Source organism: Hyposmocoma kahamanoa, unplaced genomic scaffold (assembly GCF_003589595.1).
Source record: "Hyposmocoma kahamanoa isolate Upper Pololo Valley unplaced genomic scaffold, ASM358959v1 102, whole genome shotgun sequence".
Lineage (NCBI taxonomy): Eukaryota > Metazoa > Arthropoda > Insecta > Lepidoptera > Cosmopterigidae > Hyposmocoma > Hyposmocoma kahamanoa.
In genome coordinates this window covers 3,963,596-3,980,962 of record NW_020653337.1, presented here as the reverse complement: position 1 = coordinate 3,980,962, position 17,367 = coordinate 3,963,596, and the positions used below count along the sequence as shown (strand labels likewise).

The window sequence follows — 17,367 nt, the reverse complement described above, 5'->3', positions numbered from 1 at the left end:
ATGACGATTAATCAAAAGTAAAATTTTTTACAAAGGTTACCCTTGATTGCACGGTACAGTCATCAACACGAGTTCAAAATAAATTTCAAATACTGAAGAATAAATATTGACGCCCGTACACTGCGAAATACAAAACGCAGCCTTTTAAAAACGTTTACATATACATACGCCTTAAATATGACCTGTCCAAATAATATGCTAACACATCTGGCAATGGACCGTGGAATGTCGAATGAGAACATCGACAACACAACATGATTTTCACTACACAGATCAAAAATAACATAATCAGGTGATGAAACGTTATCTTACAAAATCGATTCTGTATTCGAATAACGATAAATCGATTAGTTAGTTGTGTTAATCGCAGTCGGATGGAATGAAAAAGCCAAGCCACGCCTAATTTCGTTTACGATACCATTTGTTTGCACGTGTCCTCAGACATCCTCTGCGAATAATAAAACAAAATGCCGGTATTTATTTTTATATGGTATTTCAATTTAAATGTCATGTGATTATAAAGTTTAGTTTTGCAGTTCACTAACAAATAATGCAAGGATATTGACAGTAAAAATGCATTTTTGAATATATTCTATTACTTTATCGTTATTAACCATTTTGGCTAGACGTCTGTCTGTCACAGGGCACAGACAATTGCGTTAATGACGTCACATATGCTATGGTGCTGAGGAACAATTTTCGCAATAACTTTCTTTTTTTATGTTGCTATACCTAATATTGTTTATAAACTGCAAACGCAACTCGTAATCCTTAGACGCTTAGAAAGAAATGTATAATAATTATTACATACATTTATGTAATATAATCTTGTCTGGTGCGTGCAGTGTGTGAAGTTAGAACGTTTTCGTGTACGTTAGAAAGCTAATTGTAAACAATAAATAGTATTGTAATATTATTTGTGTTTACAATATTTTTGTAGTGTTGTTGTCATATAATATATTTTGTAACAATAGAATTTATCACTGAATTCAATTGAGAACAGATTACGATGTATCAATTTCATTTTGATTTCGTCATCATTGGAATCAAAGCGAAAACAATCTGGCACAGACTAAAGTTTCACGAAGGCGCCATTTTGTTTTCGTCCGCCATTTTGTGTTCGCCTCTAATCCACGCCTTGAAAACTGAACCTTAGCAAATTAAATATAACAAATGACCAACATAATAGATAACAAAGCTTACCTCTCTAATAGTGAGGGTATGTGACATCATCTGAATGTTTACTTGTGACTGGCTGGTGGGTAAGTTGTCTGAGGATCGAGACTTTACGAGTCGCGAGCCCGTTATCACTTGCTTGGACTTCAACGTCATTTCTGTCTTTATAAACACTCTCGATATGTACTGTGAACTGTGGATTTGAAAATATTAATTTAGAAATCTAAAAATTGCTTTCAAACTGCTGAAGTGCAATCAAATAATCAAATTGATTCTGGGAATAAGTTGATCTTATGTTCATGACAAAAGCTGTCGGTGGCAGACATAAAACTAGATGGCAGTATCGTACATCTTTTTGTTGTATCCGTTGAAAATACGAAAGTAGAAATTGAGGTTAGAGAAAAACATATACCTTAAAGCACGTATAGTGAAGGCGGTGCGCAGGAGTTTTGTCGGCGTAACGGGCATGTTCCTACAGAACTTGTCGATGGCATGGTCAGCGCCGTTCTTTGTCGCCTCGGCGTACCACTCCGAATTCTGGTTCGACGAGTGCTTATGGAAGAGGATTAGGATCGCTAGCGCTACCCTGTAGAACACCTGGAAATTTTTCGAAAGAGTTTGTTTAAAGAAAAGCAAAGTTTAGTACTGGTATTCGCTTCAGGAATATGGACATCTAGATTAACGATAAGACGTTTTATATAAACGTGTATCCTTAAATGAATTGGAAGAATTTCTTGAAAAATATCCAAAAACTAACCTTAATGCCTTCATGGAAGAAACAGTCTAAAACTCGTACAAGATGCGGGAATGGCAAGGCAGCTAGAATCCACCATTGCCAATCAGCGTAGATCCGTTCTGGGCCAATGGCACCAGATAGTCGTGACAAGTGCTGTGCTGCTGACTTCTGCAAACCAGTTAAAAGAGTTTATGAGACGCGTTTATGTGTGATCTGAGTTCAGATTAGGCAAGGATTTCATTTTGTTCCTTCAGAAGGCAGTGGCAGCAATGTATTCCATGTTGTTTCTGAGAAGACTTACAGACTATATTAACCCTTCTATAGACATGACTCTATAAACCTCAACATCTTAGAAATTCAATACTGTACTTTCACTTTACTGTCTCTGGTACAATATCATTTCATTTAAACGGAATTCATTGTTAGAGCTCGACTCTGGCAATATTACTTCAACAAACCCGGAGCAGTAAAACAACAAAGTAAATAACATTTAACTGTCGTAAATTCACGTCTTTGTCATTCTGTGATGCAACGCGAGTTACGAGGTTATTTGCATCCTTATCGAGCGAGCAAGGTTCAAGAATAGTCGAGGATCGATTTTCCAGTTAGGTGTCGTTCACCCTAGCTGCATTACAATCGATTCGATAATAGGACTAGTTCCTTAACCCTTGGCCTTTGATAGCTGGGCTATTTTGAGGAGTTATTTACGTTATACTATAACAGCCTTTAACGGTGAGGTCGTTGAAGTTACGTTATGTGTTGAAAACCTGCAGTTCGATTTGTGTGAGATTGTCCACGTTAAAAGGGTCTAGAAGTTTCGCCTACTTTGACAATCTAATTACACTTTTGTTTATTTGTGCATCAAAATTATATCTAACTTCAATATCTTTAACATCCTCAAATTTCTTACTTCTTGTATCTGTACACTCTTTCGGACTTTTATCTTTAAGATCTTCTTTCCCATCGAATCTGTTGCCGAATCAGAGCTTCAAAATCATCTATTATCCCAATACTCTTGGAGCCTACTGCCATCGGTCATTTACCCACGTCCAACCTAAGAATATTATCGGTAATTTCTTGTAAATTATTGCGGCCTCGTCACGTGCCATGCAACGCGAAAGGGTTTATCAACAAAACAATTAATTTGACGTGTTTTGATCGTATTTTAGTCGCGTTATTGTTCTCTACAAGGTTTGTGTTAACAAATGGACTGCGAAAATACAAACTTGCTTTGAAATTATAAAATGAAGATCATTATCTAGTGTACGTTATAAAAATAAAGTAATTTTATTTAAAGACAAAACACGTTAGTACAACATCTTTTTATTTATCGTTGATACTACAGATATGATACAAGTGATTGTGATCGTCAAGTGACACAGGTCGTCATAGGTGATGCAGTCGTAGGTTTTCAGAACTTTAAGAAACTTATAAACCAGCTCCAAATAGGGATAAAATAAAGGGTCAGCAAATCGTTATTTCCTGCCTAAGTGCATTATAAAATTGCGTAACTCGCTAAGAAACCAAGCTTATCATGAATTCATGACCGTTGCAAATCTATGTTTTGTGGCATTGAGGTAATATTGGCAACGTTTACGACGCAGTTAAAACGAGTGGCGATAACGACGACCTACCTCACTGCGTCTTTATTGTGCACGTTGCTGCTACTGCACGGACTTTTGTTTGTAATTTAATGGTTCTGAACGGTACGAAATGTCGTGTTAGTTTCTCTTTTCTATGCCTTGTATTTGCAGAACCCTTTCCTTGGGCCACCATTGACTAAACCCTCTCGTTAGAGAAACCCGTGACACGTTTAATGGCTTGATGATAGTTTTGGAACTTCTGTATAAAAAAAATCAGCTGTTCGGACAATTTGTACAGAAGTTGATCGGAAATCAGAGGTAAGGTTCTTGCGGAAACTGGTTACCCCAAGAAATTTCACTCAAACGTTTTGATAATTCTTTTATTGTATATCCATACTCATAAATTTTATAGCTACATGAACATCACGAATGCATAAAATCAAACAGCACCTCGATTTTGGATGAACAAGACCAGTGAATAATGAAGCTCGTGAACTCGTGAACAGTTTTTTTTCTACGACGTCTAAAACACTAGCTTCACAAATTTATTGCTTGCACGTGCTGTGATTGCCACCTATTTGCAGAATCTGGGATTATTTGATTTACGTTTGGCCTGTTCGACGAATAAAAATTACCTTCAGAATAATACCACAGATTTATCGACTATTCAAATTGCTTTAGTCGTACGGCAACGGCACGTCTCCCGTTATGGTAACATGGCACAAAACATATAACCATTCTGAACCACGATCTATTTTCCCGAACGGTAAATTTGTATAAACGGTCGTCTTGTATTATCCTGTTTCCAGAGGCAGTGAATCTTCGTTGATATATGGGTGTCAAAGGATTTTTGGGAGGAAAAAAATCCAGAAAATTCGAATTAAATATTTCTTCAGCTATGAATACTGGCAAACACTCTGGTAGTTCTCCTGATGCAATGTAGTTGCCTACAGACATTTGCGATACTGACGAAGTACCACGAATACGTCGTCGGAAGTGGAACATAAAATCTGAGATCTCCTGAGATTGCGCTTTCTCTCCCTTGCACTGCAATGAATGACAGGTCGGTGCTGCGTACCTAAGCGTATTTTGCATACTTATTAAAATAAATTTCACGGGATTCATACAGATCCGTCGATCTACACAGACATATTTGGAAGGACGCTAAAAAGGTTGGATTATGATAACAACATTTATATGAATCATTGGCCACATATACTATATATGTTTAATTGATTTAAAAAAGTAATTCATTTTTCAAATTAAACGTTCTACGTGGCCACATGAATATTGTGGTTCATATGTATTTCATATGAATGTTATTCATATGTACGTTGCTGCGAGTAATTTCACAAAAAATAATTAAATATCAATTCAATACAAATTTAATAACAACTAATAGCGACATTCCAGCCAGGGCTGGTACCTGTAAAGTTACCTGACTGGGTGACGAAACACTTTCACAGATTTCTCATAGATGGCGCTACGACTAAAAAGTTGAAAACCAAATACAAAGATCCGACAAACAAGCACATAGAAAAATTCGTGAGGTCCGCTGGTTCGTTCCGAGGCTTAGTCGGCATAGCTTCTGGCACGGTTTGCTAGAAGACGTCGGTTTGAATCCGGCCGCATCGAGGGATTTTTTTGTGAGTGTTCGATCTTTGTATTAATAATTATAACAAACTAGTGGAGTAAATTCACAAAAAAATAATTGAATATCAGTTCAATACAAATTTAATGTACACACGCCAGCACATTAAGCTACACATTGACGTATCTTGTTCCGTTGCACTGGAGGCGATTTTCGAACAAAAATGTGTACTCTGATGTGCCGTTGTCCGTACAATGTTATTAAAATTCAACCATTCTTTTAGCGACTCTCTGAATTTATGTCCATGAATATATATGTATTGCAGCCAAATAAACTAGGATGTCTATAATACAGTTGTCAAACAAAACTTATATAGCTTAGTTAAATAAACAAATATATGTAATTGATACTTACGGCATACTTCTTAGCAATCTGCATGACAGTTTTCCAGGTGACTTCGTTGAGGAGCTTGGTCTGCGTTATGAACATCTTCTCCTTGGACGCCACCAGGCTCGCCATGCAGTGGTAGCACTCCTCCTCTGCAGAAGGAAGACTGCGGTTAATATTGCTAATATTGTAGCTTGCAGTATTGGGTGAGAATATGGAATTCATTAATTTTGATTACAGTATTGAGGAATTTCTTTCAAACAAATTTTAATTTTAATGGACGTCATATATTGTTTATATTATTGACGATCATATTATCCCTTGACATATCATATCCACAAATTCTATTTTAAATAGTAATATTGTTACATTGGTGTGGGCCAGCGAGAAATTGCGTACCTTGCTTTAAAAAACTGAAGATATTAACCATACCATCGATGTACACACGCCTGCACATCAAGCTACACTTTGACGTATCTTGTTCCGTTGCACTGGAGGCGATTTTCGAACAAAAACGTGTAGTCTGATGTGCCATTGTCCGTACATTTATGAGGTCTGTGTTTTGTAAAACAAAATCTAAGCAACTTTAATTAAGTCAAAACTAGATATCGTAGACATACAAGAATTAAGATAGAAATATAAATATTGACAATAGAATCATGTTTGTATTAGTACCCTAATTATTTAATAAATTACCAGAAAAAGAATTAAATTGTGAACAATTTAAAATTAAATGGCATAATTTGTTAGTTACTCAATGCTACTACAACAATGATGATTTTTTGTTTTATAAAATTTTTATAATGTTTTTATCGTGACGTTGGTGTAGTTAAATTGGATCATGTTGAAAAACGATGTGTCAACAAGACCAGTCTGAAAATCAGTACCGCCACAAGGATTAAACGGAGCCTGTTCCTTCCACGCACTGTTGTTGTTCCAACAAAATTGTTATATACATATTCTTTATTGCACCAAATAAATACAACAGAAATTTTAGATTAACAGAAAGTGAGCATGGACTTATCTCTAAAAGAGATCTCTTCAAGCGAACCCAGGCCAGTGAGAGCTAATGGTATAAGCGGGCAATAGCGTCAGAGAATAAAGATAAGAGAACGGACACTCTCCGGCCCCTCCCTAGTTTTAGATACCGCACCACGCCCCGCACATTGCCGGTCACATTGACTGAACGACAACAAGGTTGCCTACGAGCCGTTTTCGCGCGAAGACGGCTTTGATATTTGAATATAGTTTTCATTTATTCATTACGAAACTTGTACGTTGATATAAAACATCATTTTACGTTACTATTTATAATGGTCGTGAATTGTGCTGTGTACAGCTGTTTATCATAATTTTCCGAAAGATGAAATGAATTAAGTAAAAAAAACTTATGCCTGAGACTCATTCCGTTATTGTTTTCTTCATTTATTTACTGCAGAGTAATATAAGTATGTATAAACAATATAGCTTTTATTATATCAATATAATAAGACGCCATTACTTAGCGAATTTTCTATTGGTATTGCCGATAAATATTACGTAGGTAGTGAATATAATATCTAATTATTAACTAAACTTGGACAAGCAATTTTAAATACCTTGGTTACCTTACTTAAAAGTACATGTCCGAAATATAACATTTTAAGTGCTTTTAATATATTTTTTAAATAAATCTTCAATATTACTCTAGTTAGTGAATTAATGAAAAATATGATAACATATCGATATAAATACCTAATCGACATGTATAATTATTAGGATTATATTAATAGAATCATAGATAACAGATTCGCGTTAGAATTATCGCTATGTTGCCGCTCTGACCAAGTAACGTAATAGTGCGAGAAAGTAATGGATAACCCTGCCACTTCACGCACACATTTGCGCGTGTGCAGATAGCGCCTTGCTTTATGTAGTAGTAGTAGGTAAATAATTTTCGACCGTTGTATGGATGTCCGGGGTGTGATAGCGTGCAAGAAAGATATATTATTATGTTCTGTTCGTATTACTGTGTGTGGTAAATAAATGGTTTAGAAATGGTTTAAATGACATAAAGCGCGAGATATCTATGCGACATAGCAGTATCTCAAGGTTTATGTCGCTCTCACGCTAGTCTCGCCCTATCGTGCTAGCCTTACAGGAATAGGTAGATTTCAGTTTTGTTAGCGCCATTTTTCGGCTACTTATCGTCTAATAAGGATTCGTAAACTATTTATTAATTTAGTGGAGCAAAAACATCTCAAGTTTCTCGAAAGTTCGAAAATTTCCTTAAAAACAAAACTTCCTTACATATTACGCGAGATTGTCAAAAGTACGAAAAATGTAAGAAAACCCATTTGGCATCACCGCCCATTAATCCTATTTTATCTTGTCTCATCCCATTTCATTCCATTATATTCTATTTCATAAAATGAGAAGGGATATACCCCAATAGAATGTTGTAAGCAAAATTTAAATTCAAATTGTTTTGTAAAGAGAATATGACATTGCTGTTTTTCATATTAAATTTATTAACATAATTTAGTAGAACAAAATCACGCACGCGATGAAATACATTAATAAGAATAGTCACGCAACATTTTAAACGACAAAACATAAATATAACGCATAATAATATGACTCATTATATTAGAGTACGCCATAATTTCTATCAAAAGTCACAACTACAGGGTAAAGAAAATTTTATGGTAACCTACATGAAATTGTGTCAATATGTTCATTGATTTCTCACAGATGGCGCTACGGAAAAAAATGGTGAAAAACCGAAACAAAGATCTGCAACAAGCACACAGAAAAAAATCGCAAGGTAAGTCGGTTCGTCCTGTACCTCAGTTGAGAGAGCTCAACTGGTGAAGGCGCTAGGTCGGGTCTAGCAAAATCGAATGAATTTTTATACTAATTTTTATTTAATTTTTCCCCTTATCTTTTTATATAATAAACACAAGTAGTGGCGTAATCTCAAAAAAAAAAAAAAAAATAATGAAAATATGGTATTTAATTTTTTATTGAATTGATATTTAATTATTTTTATGTGAAATTACTCCACTAGTTTGTTATAATTATTAATACGAAGATCGAACACTCAGAAAAAATTCCTTCGATCCGGTTGGATTCGAATCGACGTCTGCTAGCATACCGTGCCAGACATTATACCAACTAAGCCACGGAACGAATCAGCGGACCTCACGAATTTTTCTATGTGCTTGCGACCTATCTTTGTATTTGGTTTTTCAACGACTTTTTAGCCGCCGCCATCTATGAGAAGAAAGAGAGACAAAATATCATAGATTTTTCGATGTAGGAGTCGGTGGAGACGTTTCTCGTAGCAGTAGAGCTCCTTGTGAAAGAGTTCTTCCAGGGAAGTACTGCCACCTCACATACTTCTGCCGTATTACCGCCAAACAGTAATGTGAGCAATACTGCGTTCCGCTGGGTAAGAGTGCTGATAAAATTATAGGCACATGGGACTTATTCCCAACTTATGTAACAAGGTGACGGGCGCACTGGCAGTGTCCCTAAATCTTTGTGATTTAAGCAGCTGGGTGACACTGCAACTCCGATGTGCCTCTTCATAAGGAGAGGCAAAGAGAGGCATGTCGCTTACCGCCAGGTGTACGACTTGTTCGTTCCGTCTCTTGGTATCATAAAAAAATTGACAAAATGCTCCAAACTTACAAGTCTCTTCTTTTTGGGTTGAGAATTGAAACCCAAGAAAATGTGTTTCCTATGCTGAATTTGGTTTATTGAACCCTAAAACATTATTGCATTCTATAAATAATTTAAAAAGTTTTGATTAAATTATTGGAAAGTAATAGACGGAATTCAAATTATTCCATCATCAAATCAATCTTGGAGGTGACATTAATAAATCTAGAGGTGTACACATAAGTGCAAATTAATTTAATTAACCGCCGCAAATAAGCGTTTTCCGATAATTGATATTTCCCATCAAAAACAGACAAAGCGAGTTAATACCACACTGTTCACTGTTGAGTGTGTATTGTTGAGTTGAGAATTAGAACATTGAGTGAAGTGCGGTAGTAACCAAGTGGGAGAAAGGTTGCTTTTCAATTGGTAAGTAGACCTAGAGTACCTTCGACTTTAAATCATTATAAGTGAATGTAGCAGTGCCTCTTGCTTTTTTATGTTATCAAGTGACGGGTACGAGCAAGTCTTGACCCTGGTGATAAGCGACACGCCTATGCATAGCAATTGCAGTGCCACTCAGAGCTTTAAATCGCAAAGATCTGAAAGGCACTGCCCACTGCCACTGCGCCAGTCACTCTAAGACATAAGTTGACAAGTCCCATGTGTCTGTAATTTCACCTATTTTTCATATTAAACAAAACCATTAGGTAAGAACCCTATCGAAAAAAAGTCAAAAACAGATTGTTACACAGTTCAAATATACTTCAATGAAAATAAATGGTTCAGAGCGCATTAGGTAACTAAATATAATTTTCCGCCACGTATATTGAACACTTTAGTAGTGCTACCGAACTTGAAAAGAGTAAACACACATAATGTTTTCAGTAGCCGCGTGTACGGTCGGAAATCACCGCACAGTATAAGCAAATGTTCAAAGTAAACTTGAGAAGCTTGAAAGCTGCACGTCGTGCAATTAGAGCGAAAAAGATACGCTTCGACTCGGACGAGGCGACACAGACCGGCAAGGAATCGGCGTCCTACCAATACTCCGATCACGCACCCGAAAAAGTTCGAATAGCTCTGAATGCGTACGCGTTGCGCTGACGAAAATTAGTTATTACATATTTTAGTTCAATTCCATTTTATGAATAATTTTAATTATTTTTTTTCGATTTTGATTTGAACAAGTCGACGTGGTACCAGTAGAAGTAAGCAGCGGTAATTGAACATCAGCTTGGTGGATGTAAAAATCTAAGTACAATATTTTAAAAGATTATATTGTATGTATGTTTACTACTATCGCGTGAGTAACCTGTTACTTTATTGAAAACTAGATGTACCCTGTACGCGTAGCAAAATGACACTGAAAGAAAAACCAGTTTGGCTTTTACGTAGCTGTCAGCAGTAAATACATTTTCAAACAAAAGAAAGTCACGTAGTGTAAAAGTGCATTTTTGCACGTTTGTTGAAACAGCTGACCCACCTGATATTTAAAAATGGTTACAATACTTTCCAAGCTTTTGTGGGGGAGGACACAACAAATCACGAAAATTGTATCGCAATTGAATGAAGAATAATTGAACGCATATGAGACAAACCCGCAAACAAACGTTCGTACCAGAACTAAACCAGTAGCATGTAGTAAGAAGCAGTAGAGCTCCTTGTGAAAGTGTTCGTCCAGAGAAGTACTGGTGAAATTACAGGCTCATGGAACTCATCATAAAAAAAACATTAACATCTTCTTGTGTATCCGACAAGGCACTATTTTATCTTTCAGTAGTTGAAATTCATATTTTTTCAAGTATCACCAATGTTTACGCACTACTGACAAGCTTTCAGAACATACAGAATTTATTTTTAGCAGTTAAAAGCACTGGACTGTTTATTCTCATATGAACGATAAAAAACAACGGGTAAACAAACGTAGGCAAACGATCATTTCAATAATTACACTATTTACACAGTTCTGGTTTAGCAACAATAATACCGCTCATCGGGTTCTGTAACTGAGATTTATGACAACTCGTTCTACAATTAACGACCGTTTTGTGCTAGTCAAGCAGTGGAAAGGTTATACCTCAAATAAACGTACAACAAGGAAGTTGAGTAGAAAAGTCGATTTCAAGACAGGTTACAAGATTCATTGGGCAGACAAAACGCACCATAGCGAAAAGAGTCAAAGAACACATTGCGGTCCTAACAGGACCCGTCAGCTCAATAAGTCAGTAATAGCCGAGCATTTGGTGGAATTAGCTTCATAATCCCAAGATCCTGTCTATACAACGTCATCATTATAGTAGAATCGTATGTGAAGCTATTGAAATTAAGAAACACCGTAATTACAACTGAGAAGACCGTTAAACTTTCATCGTCATGGGATCCAGTTATCAGCGAGTGGAAACGACATCAAGTATCGCCCAACACGTCGCCGGATGTCGTGAGAGTTCTTTATCGCTCTAGTGACAACCCTAGTGCACAAATAAATATTGAAGACCAAGTGTGGATAGTTAGAAAAACTCGCACGCCCAGAAGATGCTGACACCCGCCTCTTCAGTCCCTTCGAGACCATGGGCGTTGCAATACGTCCGAAACGTCGTGGTAATTAAAATATGTTTTATACATGATTAAGCCCCGAATTAAAAATAAAATATTGTTTGAAAATCGTGAAATCAAAGTACATGGGTCAGATTCATAATACCGAAAGTCGCAAAAATGATGGTCGAGATACCGGAACCGTTGCATGGACTTGTCGTTACAGCGAAAGTTTGTCAAATCGACGATACGTCATATCGACAGGCCATTATATCGAAGATCTATAATCGACGTATGAGAACACTATATCGATCGAGTCTGAAGCATGTTCTATGCTCTAGAACTCACTCACTCCAGCTATTAGAATTGCTGGGATCTAGGCTTACGTACTGTTTAGAATGAATATACCGTACTGTTCACTTATTCAGGAAATTAAGTTAAGTTGTAAACGTAATTTTCAATTCCCTAAGCCTTCTATTCCTTTAAATAGAATTTAGTGATATTTGGCTGTGGCCACGTTATTATTATTTTTAATTTCTTTTGTCAGTTCCACACTTGTGGGCCAAGGTAACCAAATTGTGGAGTTACAAAAGCGTAAGGCGCCGCGGCAGACCGAGGAAACGATGGCTGGATCAACTGAACGCCTTTGATAAAGCTTGAGGCCAGTTAGTCAAGATCGGGATGCGTGGAGAGATCAGAAGGAGGCCTTTGCTCAGCAGTCGGATACATAGTCAAATAAAAAAATACTTTCTCGAATTTCGTCATTTTATTATTGAAGTTGCGATACGCAATCTTAAAAGTCAATCGTATGTTGGTACGACGTATTGTTAACAAAATCAATATACATATAACGTGTGAACGTTTCAACATATACAGGGTGTAACAAAAAACAAATTCAAATAAGCTATTAATTATACTTAATATAATTAATTATAATTATACATGAAAACAGCAACTAAAAAAATCTCAATAAAATAGATTTTCTGCACACAATACACGGGTGGTGATTATAGTAATAGTACCAGAGCAACGGAAAATTAACACCGAGACACTACCGAGACAGTACAAACTAAAAATATTTTAGAAATATTCGTTTTTCTGTACTCCAGGCAGTATCGAATTCGGAACATCTTCATCTAGCGCTTACAAAGCTAACTGCTGGGTCACCGAAGCCGCTATCATAGTAGTTATTTGTCGCTAGTGCAGGATAGAAAATTGGTTCTTAAAAAGTCATATCATTTTGATCGCGTAAAAAATTTCTTTTTTAATTAGTTTAACTTGTTAATTACCTTATTCAGCTTCAAAAAATATGTTCGATACGGCAATCTATGAGATGATATTATAATACTGGTTGTATGATCACTAGGGCGCGTTATAGGTACTTATCGGAGTAACGAATACATGCGACAGTGGTTAAAATTTTAGAGACGTTATACCCTGTATATTTATTCTCTAAGTGACTTCACATTATGTATGTTTTACCTACACCCCGTCTCACACCAGGATTATCCCCCACAGTCCTAGACAGAAATTACTTAACCGCTCACTCTATCCAGCAGAATTTAATGGCGTAGCTTTGTTATTGCCACGTGAAGACGTATTTCTATTCACACTCAGCGAAGTTTGTTTCAGATGAGTGCTGAAACAATTTACAGCGTTTTGCCCATTTATTGTTTACAAAACGAAAGAGCCTATAATTGAAATTTGTATTATTAAACGTAAGCTTCTAAACGTTCTTGAGGTTAGCTGTCGATATATCACACGTTGAAATCAATACCAAAGCCAGATATATAAATTAAAATGAATATATAAATTAAAATTAAGGGCGTGTTCAAATTAGACGCTTGCAGAAGCGCTGCACTGTTCGCGCGTCTGGAGTGGTACAATTGCTGTCACAGTTAGTAAAAAGCTTCCGCTAAGCGGTTAGACCCTTATTTATAATATCAAATAAGTCATTATACCATACCCATTGACGCGGCCGCGACTCTGAAGTAAAACAGAGTCTCGCGCGGCCATCCGCCCGCGGCTAGTCGCTTAGTGGAAAATGGCAATGGCAGTTTTCGAAACAGTTTTCACTGTTTCGAAAACTGCCACTGCCACAAGAGAAGTTAAATAAACATAACAAACTGCTTGTACCTAAGCAATAAAATATTTAACTTGTGTGTGCTGCTAGCCAAGTAGGTCACCGTTCAGTGCGGGTTTTGCTCAAAATTGTTGCAGTTGTAGTTGCAATGTGCATTCAAAAGTGAGACTATTTGGATGTTTTTCAATAGCGACACATATTTAATAGGTTCTTAGGCTTTCGTAATTGCTATACATTGGAAATGAAGCGATTTGCGGTTCGAAGACCTTCGAAACAAACATGCGCGCGCTCTAAACAGTATATTTGGAAAAAAAAACAAACACACGATCCGCGAAAATGGTTTCATTTACATATTTCATTGACAACTTTGTGTGAAATACGGAAGACAAAATTTATGTTCCGTACAAACAGTTTGTATTGTGAGTGGTCATTTTTCTTGTAGTTTACATTTTTCTTCTGATTAAGTTTACATTCGGCAGATCAACGTTCAGAGGGCTTGGTATAAACGTAGAGAAACGAAGATTAGATAGTTTTCTCTTGTCTACCAACTCTGGCGTTACTACAGCATTAACGTGAGCGAAGGTGATGCTCAGGTTTACAGAAAAAAAAAAAACAAATCGATAGTAAAAATAAGGAGGAACAAACAGCGATGGAGCGCTCTTTGCTGGGCATTTCTCTCGTGGATTGGGTACTAAACGTCGAAATTCGACGAAAGACGAAGGTCGATGACGTAGGTAATCGCATCACGAGGTTAAAGTGGAGATGGGTGAGACGTTTGGCTAGACGAAACGATGGACCAAAGCAGTTACAGAATGGTGGCCAAAAGGAGCAAAAAGGCCGCAGACCACCGGCCCGATGGTCTGACGATATCGTCAGATTTGCGGGATCGCGCTGGATGCGAATGGCGAAAAGTAGAAAATATTGGCGCAATAAAGAAGCCTAGGCCCAGCAGTGGGTTGATGTTGGCTGACTATGACGATGATGATGATAGAAAAATCTCGCGAGTAGTTATTTTTAGTTGTAAATGTACCTTGGGTGAGTGAAGAAACTTTCATAAGTTCTCAGAGATGGGGCTAAGTTAAAGAAGTCGCAAACAAAAGTCCACAACAAGCATATAGGGAAATTCTTAAGATCTACTGCCTCGATGGCGTGTCCTTGGCCCCATACAAACTGATATACGAGGGGTGATCCAAAAGTAATAATAATGGGTAGCATAAAAAAATCATATAAATAGGCCACGATTACCAGGAGTTACATTCATTTGAATACGAACAGTTGGAGAGTAAACATCAAAATGGAGAAAAACGAAATCAGAAATGTCTACCAAAGACATACACAGCGACCTAGTGGAAACATTGGGGGACTCTGCTCCTCCATATTCTACAGTTGCGCGCTGGGCAAAGTTCAAGCTTCAAGAGTTCAAGCTGGGTAGAACATCCACAGAAGATGAACATCGCGAGGGACGCCTATCCACGTCCCTCAGTGCAGAAAACGTCAAAAAAGTCGAAGATGTAGTATTGGCAGATCGAAGAGTGATCATAAGGCATGTATCTGAGGTCACAGGGTTCTCATATGGCACAGTTCAAAGAATGTTTGCAAACGAACTGCATATGAAAAAGGTCTCAACGCGTTGGGTGCCAAGAATGTTAACCGACGACCAAAAGAATAAACGAATCGACATTTCGAGGGCGAATCTCGAAAAGCTCCTGGCGGATCAGGAAAGTTTCGATGTCTCGTTTTGTGACCATGGATGAGACCTAGATCCACCATTTTAATCCAGAAACCAAAGAACAGTCAATGACTTGGAAACGAGCGAGGAAATTCAAAGTGTCAAGTTCGGCAGGAAAGGTTATGGCGTCCGTTTTTTGAGACGCTGAAGGAGTTATAGTGGTGGAATACTTGGAAAAAGGAGCCACTATTACGGGCTTTTACTACGCAGACCAAATAAGAAGATTGCGGGAGGCCATAAAAGAAAAAAGACGAGGCAAACTCCGAGCTGGAGTGTTGTTTCACCAAGACAACGCACCGGTTCACAAAGACGCCGTCGCGATGGCTGCTATTCATTAACGGGATTCAGATTGCACGAACACCCACTCTATTTGCTAGACCTGGCTCTGGCAATTATGGGTTTAGAAAAAAGATGGACTAAATGTATTGACTTGCTAGGAGACTATGTAGAGAAATAAATATTTTTTTTACTTAAAATATCCTTATTCCATATTGATTATCATTACTTTTGGATTACCCCTCATAGTAATATTTATAAGCTTGTCGGAGTAATAAATAAAAATGTAATTGGTACATAGTTTGTCTTTGTGTTCATAAAAAGTATGAGATATTTTTCAGATCGGGACTCGTTGGTATCAAACAGTTCCGCCATATTTGTTGTCGGCATTATTGTTCATGGCGATAATCATCATCTTTTTATTACACGTGTTGGATACCAGTTTCTTCTGCTAAAAAAAGTAGCAGATTTTGTTTTTAATAAAAAGGAAAGACAAAACAACGGAACGCACCATCTGTCTATTAAAGGCAAGAGTGAATGGAAATCGGTCACATCGTTCCTTAACATCAAATAAGATTGTGAGTTAGCGTGCATCTATTATTCATACAAAAAAAAAGAAGAAAAATTACATTGCTTTCACTACCAAAAAGGTCTTATTGGAACCATCAATCGAATGAAAAGCGCGGCAACCGCAGACCACAACGCGAAATGTAGATACATTGAATTGAAGGGTTAAGTGGATTCGTTTAAATTAAATCGATGGATCTTTTGTGCTCATTGTGATGGTACGGAAGTGGGTGTAGAGCTTTATTTTACTGTTATTATTGTACGAGGAAGTGGTAGAGTAATTTTTTTGTACAAATGCAAATGCAATTATGCATTAAGCTAAAATGGTGTACTGTAATGGCAACTGAGTAATTGAGTTAGCTAGAATTATTTAACATCAATAAGATATGAAATGAATGTTTTCCTACCTACCTACCTACTGGGGTAGCTTATACAAAGGTCAAAGAGCTGACTATGAACAGTAAGGAGTGGAGGGGGCTCTTAGGATGAAGATACTTGAATTCCAATGACAAAACATTATAACATGAACCCATATTCAATTCCTTTATTTTTATTTTACTCCTGGGCGCTTTTCTCGCAACTGATCTCACAACGACGACTTAATACGTTTTGAGGTTGTGCATGCTTCTTCGAAAAGTTATGTGCACTGTTTCCGGACATGCAGGTTTATTACCATGTTTTTGTTTACCCTTACATCATATTTTAGTAGCAGTAGAGCTCCTTGTGAAAGAGTTAGTCCAGGGAAATTCTGCCACCTTACTCCGTTCTGGTTTGGTGGTCGTGAAACTACAGGTACATAGGATTTGCCAACATTACGTTTTTGGATAACGAGCTCAAAAGCGGTACCTTTCAGGTCTTTGCGATTTAAAGCCAGAGCTTTAAATGCAAAGACCTGAAACAGTGACATTGCCACTCAGAAGTGGCAATGTTACTGTTATCAATAAGCAAGCGTGTCGTTTATGACCAGGTGCACAACTTATTCGTTGTAAAATTCTAATGAAATTTGTAAATGGTAACCCTATAGCTACAATATGGGGCAATTCAAAGCTAGAATGAATT

General features: G+C 37.1%; 1 protein-coding gene across 9 annotated transcripts in view; it reads right to left on the bottom strand.

Annotated features, from left to right (window-relative positions):
* Positions 1-17,367, bottom strand: part of LOC113235559 (TBC1 domain family member 24) — a 191,146-nt gene that overhangs the window by 20,714 nt on the left and 153,065 nt on the right. For 8 of the 9 annotated variants that reach the window (XM_026471309.1, XM_026471293.1, XM_026471300.1 and 5 more), the window contains exons 5-8: positions 5,501-5,625; positions 1,934-2,080; positions 1,589-1,773; positions 1,204-1,369 (exon numbers count right to left, since the gene is read on the bottom strand). In XM_026471309.1, coding sequence (XP_026327094.1) covers positions 1,204-1,369; positions 1,589-1,773; positions 1,934-2,080; positions 5,501-5,625 — 623 coding nt within the window. Of the gene's footprint in view, positions 1-418; positions 449-1,203; positions 1,370-1,588; positions 1,774-1,933; positions 2,081-5,500; positions 5,626-17,367 lie in introns of all 9 variants that reach the window. The other variant, XM_026471343.1, reaches the window with a different exon arrangement.